General features: G+C 44.5%; 1 protein-coding gene and 1 long non-coding RNA gene across 2 annotated transcripts; one reads left to right on the top strand and one right to left on the bottom strand.

Moving 5' to 3' along the window:
* Positions 1–229: 229 nt before the first annotated feature.
* On the bottom strand, positions 230–2439 carry LOC123371186 (olfactory receptor 1009-like). The gene is made up of 2 exons (XM_045018486.1): positions 1989–2439; positions 230–456 (listed from the first exon to the last, which is right to left on the bottom strand). The coding sequence occupies exons 1-2, from the start codon at positions 2437–2439 to the stop codon at positions 230–232; spliced, it is 678 nt and encodes a 225-aa protein (XP_044874421.1).
* A 1129-nt stretch (positions 2440–3568) lies between these two features.
* Positions 3569–13845, top strand: LOC123371960. The gene is made up of 3 exons (XR_006580024.1): positions 3569–3692; positions 12396–12549; positions 13400–13845. It is a non-coding gene; the product is annotated as an uncharacterized LOC123371960 (long non-coding RNA).
* Positions 13846–14338: the final 493 nt, after the last annotated feature.

The raw sequence follows: 14338 nt of genomic DNA, 5'->3' as shown, positions 1-14338 counted from the left end.
TACACATTGACTTAATGAGTGAGAACTAGCTCATATTTGTACTCCAGTACTGATGAGAAAAACCAGTCCTCATACAGGGAGGAATAATTTTCTGGTGTATTGTCCTCCTCAGAGTGTCCTTCACCTCCTTGTTCCTCAGGCTGTAGATCAGCGGGTTCAGTATGGGGATCACAAGGGTATGGAACACGGCAACCGTTTTGTCCCAGTCCACTGAGCTGTCAGACGAGGGTCATAAATATGTAAAGATCAGGGTCCCATATAAGATGGAAATGACAGTCAGGTGGGAGGCGCAAGTGGAGAAGGCTTTGTGCCTTCCTGTCATGGAGTGGATCCTCAGGATGGCAAAGATGATGTAAATGTAGGAGATGAGGATGGTGAAAATGGTCCCTATTGGTTCTATGGCTGCAAAGATGAAATGCACTAGTTTATCAATGCGAAAGTAAGAGCAGAAGATTTCTTGGAGTGGGCGAATATCACAGAAGGAATGATCGAGGACATTGGAGTGGCCGAAGGAGAGACTGAATACGGTACATGTATGCACAGTGATATTGACACAGGCGCATAGGTAAGTGCGGAGATATAGAAAGAAGGAGACACACATCAGGGTCCAAATGGGGCTTTGAGTGATCACTACTTCCCACCATCTAACACAGATGTAATGAGGCTAAGTGGTGTCCATATAAAGAAATGAAAACTACTGATTATTCCTCAAGAAAGGCTTTTAATGACTTACAGCTATAAATGCAACACAAGAAGACAAGCACAAGTATAAGTAAACTTTTTTACTACTATTTTTAATACTGCAGTACTAATATAATCTGAGATTAAATTATCCCAACACTACCATTCTTAATACTATAGTGTTAGTACAACTTGAGATCAAAACAGCTCGAGCAACCCAGACTTTACTCCATTACCTTATTTTGCATGCAACCAGACTTTTTTACTTTAAAACCTTACCCTACCGGGAATATATCACCTTCTAGTTGACCGCTCTTTGAATTGGTCAGATAGTCGGTACAGTTCAGGTTTCCTCGGTTCAGGGGGTGCAGGTCAGACCGATCAAAGAGAATAACTTCTTAGACCAAGACACACCCACACACCCACCTGAAGTTCTACACATTTAATCTCATCTGCCCGTCGCACTTTGAAGTAGGTCAACCAATCAGGTTAGGCCAAATTTAGTGTTATCGCTTTGGCTGTATAATTTATACTTACTTTTTTTCTTGTAGCCAATTATTGTTTTAGTTCATAAGTTATGCTCAAGGAGATAGCTTATTTCTATGTAGTCCATTGTCTCAACTGTGGTTTTCCTTAGTTTTCTAGGTAACTTACCTCTAAATGGGTTATTGGCTTGATTGTGGGTGAGGTTATCTTGATGACCTATGCCTAAAGGCCTAGCCTATCAAACCCACATAGGAATCAGTTTTTTGGCTGCAGCGTCTCTTAACCACAAGTTCCAAAGGTGGTTTCAATAACCCGGGGGCATGACCTATTATACCAGGGGTAGGCAACCTATGGCACGCGTGCCGAAGGCGGCACACAAGCTGATTTTCAGTGGCACTCACACTGCCCGGGTCCTGGCCACTGGTCTGGGGACCTCTGCTTTTTAATTTAATTTTAAATGAAACTTCTTAAACATTTTAAAAACCTTATTTACTTTACATACAACAATAGTTTAGTTATCTATTATAGACTTATAGAAAGAGACCTTCTAAAAACGTTAAAATGTATTACCGGCATGCAAAGTCTTAAATTAGAGTGAATAAATGAAGACTCGGCACAGCACTTCTGAAAGGTTGCCGACCCCTGTATTATACCGTATAGGAGTCAACATAAAATGTTGTCTGGTTGTAGGCATCTTTTGACCATTAAGTTGCAGCTTAATTTTGCAAAGCTTGCTTTTTAAAGCATCCGGAAGTTTTAGGCCTGACACTGGCAATACTGTTGTTCATCTTAAGCTTGACAACACTCTTGCCTAAATTAACCACAGTAAGAGCCAGCCACTGGCTGGAAGCAGACTCTCTTGGACATGATGACATTATAAAGCAATGGGTTGCAGATGGCCACGAAGCGATCGTATGCCATCACAGCCAGGAGGCAAAGCTCATTGTTGGCACAGAAGGAGAAGAGGAAAAACTGAACCACACACCCAGGGAACGAAATGTCTTTACTCTTTGCTAGGGAAATGACCATCGCCTTGGGGGCAATCACCGAGGAGTAGACAACATCTAAGAATGACAAGTTGCTGAGGACAAAGTACATGGAGCTGTGGAGTTGGGAGTCAACCCTAATCAGCACGATCATCCCAACAGTCCCCACCAGGGCACAGAAATGAATGGCAAAGAACACCACAAAGAGGAAGTTTTGCAGCTTTGCACTGTCAGTTATTCCCCAGAAAATGAAGCCAGTCACTGTGGTGCAGTTCCCTGGAGCCATTTCTCCTGTCATGTGCTCTGTGCCAGAGAAGAGGCAGTGGAGGGTAGGGCATGGAAGCAATGGGTACCACAAATATAAATCTGATGTCCTGTGCAGACTCGTGTTCTCTCTTAAGAGATGACTAAAAGGAAGTGTAATGTAGTCAGATTCCAAAGCCTCTGCTGGGCACAATCCAAAGTGGCAGCAGAGCACTGAGGGGAAATGTTTCTGAAAATCCAGCTTTGCTGTTTATCCAAGAGTTCAGAGTATGCGCTGTACGGCTTGTGCTGAAGCCCACTGTCTTTAGCGAGTTCGCCAATAGAAATCAGTGCCCCTCTGTCCATTGCACCGCACGCAGGCAGGTGGGGGCGGAGGGGTACAGACACCACTTGGATCAGTGCTCTCCATCCTAGCTCAGGCTTCGTTTGGTTTCCTTCATTTCCCCCCAATCCTGGTAGCTTATTCTGGGAAGTTTCTCAGGCAGCAGGAATTCTCAATGGCCCTTCAGGAGAACTGGGAGTGCAAACCTGCTAGGACCTCCGTAACAGCCAGGTCCCTACCAAATTCAGGGCTCACTTTGACTAATTTAAAAACTCTCTGGCCTTGAAACTGACCAATGTCACCATTTCAGATGTTTCCATCTGAAATTTCATGGTATTGTAACCATTGTTTTATTCTCTGTTTCTTGGTGTCCTCATATCACGACTTGCTGTCATCTAGAAGGTGCCTTTTAGTGAATTACAAGCAATTGGGCTTAATATGGAGTTAAATGTGTGAAATTTCATGGCCCGTGAAATAGAGACCGGATTAGGAGATCGAATTGTTTCACAAATGATGCCTCTATGAAAAACTCAGTGTGGGGTGAGGAACAGACTCTGCTGTTTTACTGGGTGGCCAGAATCAATAATGAGCAAGTAGGGTGATCCGGGGCGCAGCTCAAACATCCAGCTGGGCTGGCTGGGGCAGACATCAGGCCTGCCAGGGAAAGGTGAGTGTTGCAGTGACTTCACAAAGGCCTTTGGCAGGAACTCAGCCTATTGGGCAAAGATGATGAGGCGGCTGTGACCTCACAGAGCTCCCTTGCCAACAGCCGGACAGGACAGGGATGCGGGGCAGGGGGAACCTCAGAGACCCCTGTAGACTTGCTGCAGCAAGCCTCCATCTTTGCTGTCTCTCTGTGAAGACCAAAAGAGGATTAGTGTGGAGGAGATTCTTTGGGAGTGTTTTCATTTCTCTGTGGGTTTTGTAGAAAGAAATTGTTATCTGTGTAGAAGGTAAGAAAAAATACAGGCTATTTGTGCAAGATGGGGGACTCTAACCTGGGAAGCAGCGATCCTGAAAAAGACTTGAGGTGATGGGGGATACTCAGCTGGTCATGACCTCCCAGTGGGACGCTGTGGGACAAATTTGATCCTTGGAGTCATACATAGATGTGTTATTGGCTTTGGATGGGGGACAAGTAGCAAATCCATCAGGATTCTTGCCCCAAACAACAATCACCCATTGTCCTTTAGAGCACAAGGGCTCTAACACACCTGATGTGCTCAAATCTCTCTCCTGCTAAGACTTAGGGTACGTTTATACTTACCGCGCGGGTCGACGCGGCGAGTTCGACTTCTCGGAGTTCGAACTATTGCGTCTGATCTAGACGCGATAGTTCGAACTCCGGAAGCGCCGCGGTCGACTCCGGTACTCCACCACGGCAGGAGGTGGTGGTGGTGGAGTCGACCTTGGTGCCGCGGAGTTCGATTCCGCGGCGTCTGGACGGGTAAGTCATTCGAACTAGGGTAGTTCGAATTCAGCTACGTTATTCACGTAGCTGAATTCGCGTACCCTAGTTCGACCCCGGGGCTGTGTGTAGACCAGGGCTTAGAGAATTTTCTCCATTCCCATGATACAGCAGTAAAGAGAAAGGAAGTGACCTCTCTTTGGTCACACAGCAAGGTCATGCCAGAGCTAGAAAGAGAAGCATAAGCAAAAAGTTGTATCAAAAATGTTTTACATTTAAGACTAACTAATTTTTTAACAAAGGAAATTTGATGTGATTAGTTAACCGAAATGATACCGTCTGGTCAACATGTGTTTCTAGACTTATGAACTAATAGATCCATCCCCTCACACATGGTTTTTAATCCATAGATTGAGGGAGGAAAACAAGTGTGACCTCCCTATGGCTTCTTTGAATTTCAACAAACTAGTCAATTGAAATTAACTATTTGAATAAACTGAAATGAAGAAAATATTTTCTGCACCTCTCAAGGAAACTACTGCTGTCCAAAGCTGGGTCAGCATTTCAGCGAACTTTGCTTTCAGGGCATTAGCTATCACATCAGTGGTGTGACTGCCTTAAAAAGTTGGCAGTGAACATGTTCCGCTTAATGTTATTTTGTCTCTTCTATTTAAATTATTTAAGAGATTGTCATAAATTTCACCCAAACAAAGGTTGTCAACTTCAAATTTAATTTTAAATGGAAGATTTTTTTTTTGGTCAAGCTGGGCCTTACAAATCTCTAAGGATGACAGTAGTAAATAACTTGATAGCATTCATCACCATACAAATTTTGACAGGTTTCCACACCCCTTTTAGGGCTTATGTCCCGCCTTCCCACCCCCCGTTTCCGTTGGCGCCAAAGTGTGGCGCTGTCGGCCATTTTGAAAAAATGTGTGCGTGTACGTGTTTGACTAGGGGAAGTGTTGTGTATGTTGGTGCTTGGGTACATGGAGAGAAAAAGGTTGAAAGAAGAGTGTGAGAGAGTGTAAAGAGGAAAGAAGAGTTTGAGTAAGGTTTAGAGGGAAAAAAGGAAATTTGAAAGAAGAGAGGTAAGTTATTGAAGAAAAGAGGCTGGTTATGAAAGAACAGAAAGATAGAACTTGAAAAAAGGAAATATTTGTTTTTAAAGAGCTAGTTTAAGAAAAAAGTTAAATAATATTAAAAACTAGGTTTAAAAAGGGAATTTACTAAGGCAAAACCTGTTTAGTAAGCACATGGCCAAAAACGATAAAGGGGTACTAAGAAAAAGGCATTTAAAATGATTAAAAACTAGGTTTAAAAAGGGAATTGACTAAGGCAAAGCCTGTTTGGTAAGCCCTGGTAAAACCATTAAAAAAAAGTGGCTAAGAAAAATACAATAAAACTATTGAATACCAGTGTAGGTTAAGAAAAAAAACATTTAAAACCATTAAAAACTAGGTTTAAAAAGGGAATTTACAAAGGCAAAGCCTGCTTGGGAGACACAGGGTGAAAAAGTGAATAAAAAAGCATTGAAACCATTCAATACCAGTGTAGGTCAAAAAAAAAAAGAGAGCCCCCTTTGCAAAGGGCAAAGATAGACAGCACATGGTGGAATCAAAAAGAGAGAGAGAGAGAAAATGAGAGAGAGAGAATTCTCACCTTTTACCTCTTTCTGTAGAATGAGGCAACTTTTCTGGTTCAGATCCTCTCAGACTTGGTATCACTGCCTTTGGATCAGCCCAATCAGAGGTGGTTTTACAGCAGCGTCATAGAATTTATTTTCCTGAACCAATCCTAGAGTCCCAAGATTTTAAACAAGAGCCAACTCCCTCCTTTCCCCCCTTCCCTTTAACTGTTTTATTCTTAATCTCCTTTATCAGCCACTTAATCAAAGAGGCTGATAAAGGAGGTGCTGTTGTCATCATGAACAGGTCTGACTACCAAAAGGAGGCCGCCAGACAACTCTCTAACACCAAATTCTACAGGCCACTTCCCTCAGATCCCACTGAGGAATACACTAAGAAACTGAACCATCTACTCAGGACACTCCCTACGCTAACACCGGAACAAATCACCATACCCTTAGAGCCCCAACCAGGGCTATTCTATCTACTGCCCAAAATCCACAAACCTGGAAATCCTGGACGCCCCATCATCTCGGGCATTGGAACTCTCACTGAAGGACTGTCTGGATATGTAGACTCTCTACTCAGACCCTATGTTACCAGCACTCCCAGCTATCTCCGTGACACCACTGATTTCCTGAGGAAACTACAATGCATTGGTGACCTTCCAGAAAACACCATCCTGGCCACCATGGATGTAGAGGCTCTCTACACAAACATCCCACACGCTGATGGAATACAAGCTGTCAGGAACAGTATCCCTGATGATGCCACAGCACAACTGGTTGCTGAGCTCTGTGCCTTTATCCTCAGACACAACTATTTCAAATTTGCTGACAATATATATCTCCAGATCAGTGGCACCGCTATGGGCACCCGCATGGCCCCACAATATGCCAATATTTTTATGGCTGACCTGGAACAACGCTTCCTCAGCTCCCGTCCACTCACGCCCCTTCTCTACCTACGCTACATTGATGACATCTTCATCATCTGGACCCATGGAAAGGAGAATCTGGAAAAATTCCACCACGATTTCAACAGCTTCCACCCCACCATCAACCTCAGCCTGGACCAATCTACACGGGAGGTCCACTTCCTAGACACTACGGTGCAAATTATTGATGGTCACATTAACACCACCCTATACCGAAAACCTACCGACCGCTATGCCTACCTTCATGCCTCCAGCTTCCATCCCGGGCACACCACAAGATCCATTGTCTACAGCCAAGCACCGAGGTACAACCGCATCTGCTCGAACCCCACAGACAGAGACCAACACCTACAAAATCTCCACCAAGCATTCTCAAAACTACAGTACCCGCACGAGGAAATAAGGAGACAGATCAACAGAGCCAGACGTGTACCCAGAGGCCTCCTACTGCAAGACAAACCCAAGAAAGAAACCAACAGGACTCCACTGGCCATCACATACAGTCCCCAGCTAAAACCCCTCCAGCGCATCATCAGGGATCTACAACCCATCCTGGAGAATGATCCCACACTTTCACAGGCCTTGGGTGGCAGGCCAGTCCTCGCCCACAGACAACCTGCCAACCTGAAGCATATTCTCACCAGTAACTGCACCCTGCACCATAGTAACTCTAGCTCAGGAACCAACCCATGCAACAAACCTCGATGCCAACTCTGCCCACATATCTACACCAGCGACACCATCACAGGACCTAACCAGATCAGCCACACCATCACTGGTTCATTCACCTGCACGTCCACCAATGTAATATATGCCATCATATGCCAGCAATGCCCCTCTGCTATGTACATCGGCCAAACTGGACAGTCTCTAAGGAAAAGGATAAATGGACACAAATCAGATATTAGGAATGGCAATATACAAAAACCTGTAGGAGAACACTTCAACCTCCCTGGCCACACAATAGCAGATCTTAAGGTGGCCATCCTGCAGCAAAAAAACTTCAGGACCAGACTTCAAAGAGAAACTGCTGAGCTCCAGTTCATCTGCAAATTTGACACCATCAGTCCAGGATTAAACAAAGACTGTGAATGGCTTGCCAACTACAGAACCAGTTTCTCCTCTCTTGGTTTTCACTCAACTGCTAGAACAGGGCCTCATCTCCCTGATTGAACTAACCTCGTTATCTCTAGCTTGCTTCTTGCTTGCATATATAAACCTGCCCCTGGAAATTTCCACCACTTGCATCTGACGAAGTGGGTATTCACCCACGAAAGCTCATGCTGCAAAACGTCTGTTAGTCTATAAGGTGCCACATGATTCTTTCCTGTTTTATTCTTATCTAAAGAAACAGACCCCCCAGCATTTTCCTGCCATGTAGCCCTTTTACAGAGGGGTTTTTAAAAAAGTTAAATCCATAAGCTTTTAGTAACACGCCATTTTTTAAAGTTTTTCCCCTAGGTTTTAAACTAACGGGGGTTATTTTTTTAGTAAAAACAATGTGAAGCTGCAGCAAAGCTCCTGTTAGCAAAGCAGCCTCTGTGAGTCAGCGGATCACAGAGAAGGAGTTTGCTTCTTTACCTTCTTTTTAACAAACACAGGCTAAAGTTACATTAAGTTTTGCAAAGGGAGAATGACTCGAAAAGACAAACCTAAAACACGTCCCTTTTATATTTGTGTTGTAATAAAAAAGAGCAGGCAGAAGCACCCCAGGTTTTTAGTAACAGACAGTTTATAAACCCCTTATTTTGTAAACCAGTGGATCAGAGAGAAGAAGAAGATTGCTTCTTTCCCCACTTTTTAACAAATAGAAGTGAAAGTCTTGTAAAGGGATAAACACTTGAAAAGACAGGCCTAAATGAAGACACATTTTTTAATTTAACCCCATTGGCATAAGTGTTTCAATGAAAAAGAGCAGGCAGAGGGATTTTTATAAAAGTTAAAACCATAAGCTTTTAGTAACAAACAATTTTTAAAAGTTTTCCCCTAGGTTTTAAACTAGCGGGGGTTATTTTTTTAGTAAAAACAATGTGAAGCTGCAGCAAAGCGCCTGTTAGCAAAGCAGCCTCTGTGAGTCAGTGGATCAGAGATAAGAAGGCTGCTTCTTTCCCAAACTTTTTAACAAACACAAGTTAAAATTACATTAAGTTTTGCAAAGGGATAATGACTCGAAAAGACAAACCTAAGATACAAGCCTTTTGTATGTGTTGTAATAAAAAATTATGCAGAAGCACCCTAGGTTTAAAACCGCAGGTTTTTAGTAACAGACGGTTTATAGTCCCCTTATTTTGTAAACCAGTGGATCAGAGAGAAGAAGTTTGTTTCTTTCCCCGCTTTTTAACAAATAGAGGTGAAAGGCTTGTAAAGGAATAAAACACTTGAAAAGACGAGCCCACCTGAAGACCCATAACCTTCATTTAGTCCCTTAGGCATAGGTGTTTCAATAACATGTAAGTCTGCAGAAACAACCCAGGCTTAAAAACACAGACAGCCTGTTTATGAAAGTTTTCCCCTAGGTTTTAGGCTCGCACTGGTCATTTTTTTTAGTAAGGACAGCAGGCTTTTGCAGCAAAGCAGCTGTCAGCCAAAACGGTGTCTGTGAGTTAGTGGATCACAGAGAAGGAGTTTGCTTCTTTACCTGCTTTTTAACAAACACAGGTTAAAGTTACATTAAGTGTTGCAAAGGGATAATGACTTGAAAAGACAAACCTAAAACACGTCCCTTTTATATTTGTGTTGTAATAAAGAAAGAGCAGGCGGAAGCATCCTAGGCTTAAAACCCCAGGTTTTTAGTAACACGGTTTATATTCCCCTTATTTTGTAAACCACTGGATTAGAGAGAAGAAGACTGCTTCTTCCCCCACTTTTTAACAAAGAGAGGTAAAAGACATGCCGAAATGAAGACACAGTCCTTTGGTATAGGTGTTTTAATAAATAAAAAAGAGCATGCACAAACAGTCTAGGGCTATAAAAGTAATGTATAGTGACAAAAAAAAGTTTTTGCCCCTAGGTTTTAGACTAGCACAGCTTATTTTTTAGTAAAAACTGTGAAGCTGCAGCAAAGCCCTGCTCTGCTCTTATCTAAACAACCAGGACCCTGTAACAAAAGCTAAACAACACATACTATAAACCATTTTAAAATGTGTTTTTTGAAGTAATGTCTAAACCCCCCCTCTTTTTAACGTATTAAATAAACACATGAAATAACAAATTTACCTGAAGACATGTTTCTTTATTTGTAGGGGTGTTTCAATAAAAAAACAAGCATGCAGAAACACCCCAGACCTAAACCCACAAAACCCTTACTAAGAAAAAGTCCCCCCCACCAAGGTTTTTAGTGTGAACCACTTGAAACAGCCTTTTGAAGGTCGTGGATTAGAAAAGAAGAAGATCCCTTTGAAAACCAGGCTGCCTGAAGACACTTTTTTTTTTATTTAGCCCCCTTGGCATAAGTGTTTCATTAAGATGTAAAAGAGCAGGCAGAAGCACCCCAGGTTTTTAGTAACAGACGGTTTATATCCCCCTTATTTTGTTAACCATTGGATTAGAGAGAAGAAGATTGCTTCTTTACCTGCTTTTTAACAAAGAGAGGTGAAAGGCTTGGAAAGGAATAAACAGTTGAAAAGACAAGCCCACCTGAAGACCCATAACCTTCATTTAGCCCCTTAGGCATAGGTGTTTCAATAACATGCAAGTCCGCAGAAACAACCCAGGCTTAAAAACACAGACAGCCTGTTTATGAAAGTTTCCCCCTAGGTTTTAGGCTCGCACTGGTCATTTTTTAGTAAGGACAGCAGGCTTTTGCAGCAGAGCACCAGTCAGCAAAAACATCCTCTGTAAACCAGTAGATCAGAGATAAGAAGGCTGCTTGTTTGCCTGCTTTTTAACACATACAAGTGAAAGTTATATTATGTTTTGTAGAGGAATAAACACTATAAAAGACAAGCTTATATAAAGACAGAGCCCTTTATTTAACATTTTTACATGCGTGTTTTAATTAAAAAGAGGGCATGCAGAAAACACGCCAGAGTGAAAACCACAGAACCTTAGTAACAGCTAGTTTAATATCCCCCTTATTTTGTAATCCAGTGGATTAGAGAGAAGTTTATTTTCCTTCCCATATATTTGAAGCATTATGTTTTTGTAAAGTTTATTATGAAAAAGCAGTGCTGCCTGAGCTGTAACAAAACAAGGCCCCTTTTAGGGATATTTTGTAGACGTTTAGTGAACTAAAAAGGCTTAAGATACTAGCCTGTTCTTTTTAAAATAGTGTTTTTAAAGTATCAAAACAACAACTGGGTAAGAATATGAAAACTGGCAATTGAGGGGAGTTTACATATGTGTTTTAATAAAAAACAACAACAACCCAAGATTGCTTTTAAAGTTTGGATTTATACAAAAAACACAAGAAAAAATAGCTTATGTAAAAAAAGTTAGCTGTATTTGTATTTTTCATAGCCACTTTTTTTTAATAGTTTTTACCGGGGCTTACTAAACAGGTTCTGCCTTAGTCAATTCTCTTTTTAAACCTAGTTTTTAATGTTTTTTTTAATGTTTTTCTTAACCTACATTGGTATTGAATAGTTTCAATGAATTTTTATTCACTTTTTTACCCTGTGCTTACCAAACAGGCTTTGCCTTAGTCAATTCCCTTTTTAAACCTAGTTTTTAATCAGTTTAAATGCTTTTTTCTTAGTACCCCTTTATTCTTTTTGGCCATGTGCTTACCAAACAGGTTTTGCCTTAGTAAATTCCCTTTTTAAACCTAGTTTTTTAATATTATTTAACTTTTTTCTTAAACTAGCCCTTTAAAAACAAATATTTCCTTTTTTCAAGTTCTATCTTTCTATTCTTTCATAACCAGCCTCTTTTCTTCAATAACTTACCTCTCTTCTTTCAAATTTCCTTTTTTCCCTCTAAACCTTACTCAAACTCTCTTTTTTCCTCTTTACACTCTCTCACACTCTTCTTTCAACCTTTTTCTCGCCATGTACCCAAGCACCAACATACACAACACTTCCCTTAGTCAAACACGTACACACACACATTTTTTCAAAATGCCCGACAGCGCCACACTTTGGCGCCAACAGAAACGAGGGGTGGGAAGGCGGGATATAAGCCCTAAAAGGGGTGTGGAAACCTGTCAAAATTTGTATGGTGATGAATGCTATCGAGTTATTTACTACTGATGATGATTCCACCACCTCCATAGGTCACACACAGTGGCAGGGAGACTGGGAATACAGGAAAACCAGCAATGAAAGCCAGGAGTCCTGACTCCCAACCTCCTGCCTCAGTCACTACGACAGGTCACACTTGGAGCCAGAGAGACTGGGAATAGAGTTCCACTGGAACTTCCCAGCTCTGGAAGGGAGTGTTCCTCTAGTGATTAGTGCAGGAGCCTGGACAAAGGACTCCTGGGCTCCATCCCTGGCTCTATCCCTGACTCTCAGTGCAACCCTGAGGCAGCAGCTTCTCCTGCCCAGGCCTCTGTTTCCATCAGTGGGGCTGGGGACACGCCCTTACAGCCCTTGGGCCACCACACTTCAGGAATGTACGTGAAGTACTAGGAGACCTTGAGCTGGGAGGTGTCCTGCTGGCCGTCGGTCAGTGTTGTGACTCCCCAGCTGCTGGCCTGAGTTTATCCATCCCCTGGCAATAAAACATCATCTTGTTTTCACAGCCACTTTCGGTCTCCTGGCTTCTACCCCTGGCCTGCTGGCAGGGCATTGGGCAGCACCCTTTCCAGCCCACCTGGGTGTGGGAGATCGAGGAGGAGGATAAAGGAAGGACCAACACCGAGCATCTGCGATCCAGCTCCATCCCATCTAGAGCAAGTGAGTGGAGGTCACCAGAGCCATCCCCAGTGTGGTGGGAATGGCCCAGCTATAGAGCACCCAGCCCTTCCCTTGTAGGAGTTGGTTCCCCACGTTGAGAGTCTTTAGGGAGGGCAGAACCTGCCAGGTGCTGAACACCCACACCCCCAAGTAGTGAAATCAGTGGGAACTGAGGGCGACTCCTGCCTCTGAGGATTGGCACCTTGTGAACTTTCGCTGGGGACTATCCGGGTGCTGCTCTTTCTCTGGCCTGGGAGGGAGCGTGGCCTGGTAGGGTGGAGGGAGCTGCTTTCCCAAACTAATGGAGATCCCCACTGCTCTGAAAGAACGAGACTCCCCCAGTGTCACAGGGCCCCAGTGGTGAGGGGAAACATTGGGAGCAGCTTGTGCTGTGAGCTGCCGCCCGTGTGTGAGGATGGCAGCCAGGGGTGGCTGTAGACTAGCTGCCAGCAACTGGCGTCCTAGGTGACCCCTGCAATCGGCGACCCCACCCCTGAACCCCAAGGGCAGATCTAGGCAGAGGTTTTTGGTGAACTGGGAAACATTTTTCCTATTTTTTCCTTTTAATGTTTTTTAAGCATTTTTTTTAAACAAAGGCTTAATTATTCAGTTTGTCCATCCATCAGTCTGTCCAACCATGGGGCAGACCACGTGTGGGAATTGAAATAGTGATATCTTTATCATGTTATTTCTATGGGGTTTTTTAATGTGATTTTTTCCCCTCAAATTTGGCACCCCATTTAACCTGAAGGAGGAATTGCCTCAGCAGAGGGGAGGTGGGCAGGGGAGCAGGCAGGCCCTTTAATGAGAGGCTGCTTTGAACCCAGACTCATGGCTGCTCCCCACTCAGTTCCAGGATGGAGCGGTGGAAGCGGATGCTGAGGAGGAAGGCCGAGCAGGTGGCTCCAGAGCTAGAGGGAAGCAGCAGGCAGCTTGCCCAGGAGGAGAGAGGCCCCTCTGTCCCTGCGGGCAGGGAAGAGGCTTGTGGCCAGGCAAAGCGGAGGAGCTCCCTGGCATTCTGGAGGAGTATGCAGACACCAGCTCCCATTGCAGGCCCTGAGGCACCTTCTGGGCCCAAATGGAGGTGGCCAGGGTGCAGCTATGGAGGAGGGACCCAGGAGAGGGCAGGAGCCGGGCAAGGCAGCTGTGGGGCTTCCTTTACAGGAAGCAGAGAAGCCAGGAGCTGCACTCCAGGTCCCATCAGGAGCCATCTACCACCCCGGATGCTGAGGAGCCCCCCACCAGCCCAGAGCAGGAGATGGGCGACTCTGGGACCAGCACCAGCAGCTCTGCCTACTCCCAAGGGGCCAGCAGCCCCTCCATGGGGTCTGACAGCCCTGAGGCTGAAGGCTCCCTCTGTGCAGGTGAGGGGAGACCCAGGGGAAAGGGAGGAGGACTGGGGCGGTGGGGGACTAGTCACACCCTGTACCCATTGACTCGACAAGGCGCCAGGACTGACCCACGTGAGCCCCACTGACACCAGTGGGGGTGGCACAGCCACACCCTGCGGCAGGGGATGCTGGGCGGAGTCGGGGAGCTCCAGCCTCTCCTGGGAGGGGTGACTGCCATGAGGCCCTGAGGCTGAAGGGGCTGAGAGCATCTCTAGGAGGGGTAGGGTGGGGCCCTCGCCGCCATGGGGCTCCTTACAGAGAAGGGAAAACATGGAGCCTTCTCTGTCCACTGCATCCCCCCAGCAGCAGAAGGGATTATCCTTTCTCCTTCCCTCCCTGGTGCAGAGACCCCCAGTGCCCAGGTGTCGTGGGTGGAGGAGGAAGAGGAAGAGGAGGAG

The sequence above is a fragment of the Mauremys mutica genome, chromosome 5 (genome assembly GCF_020497125.1).
Source record: "Mauremys mutica isolate MM-2020 ecotype Southern chromosome 5, ASM2049712v1, whole genome shotgun sequence".
NCBI classification, from domain to species: Eukaryota; Metazoa; Chordata; order Testudines; family Geoemydidae; genus Mauremys; species Mauremys mutica.
The sequence above is the reverse complement of the archived record's forward strand: the minus strand, read 5'-3'. Positions and strand labels throughout refer to the sequence as shown.

Coding starts and splice junctions, on each gene's coding strand:
- LOC123371186 (XM_045018486.1), bottom strand. CDS start 2,439: ATGGCTCCAGGGAACTGCACCACAGTGACTGGCTTCATTTTCTGGGGA. Junction 457..1,988: donor AGTGGCTGGCTCTTACTGTG/GTTAATTTAGGC, acceptor GCCCACTCCAAG/AAATCTTCTGCTCTTACTTT.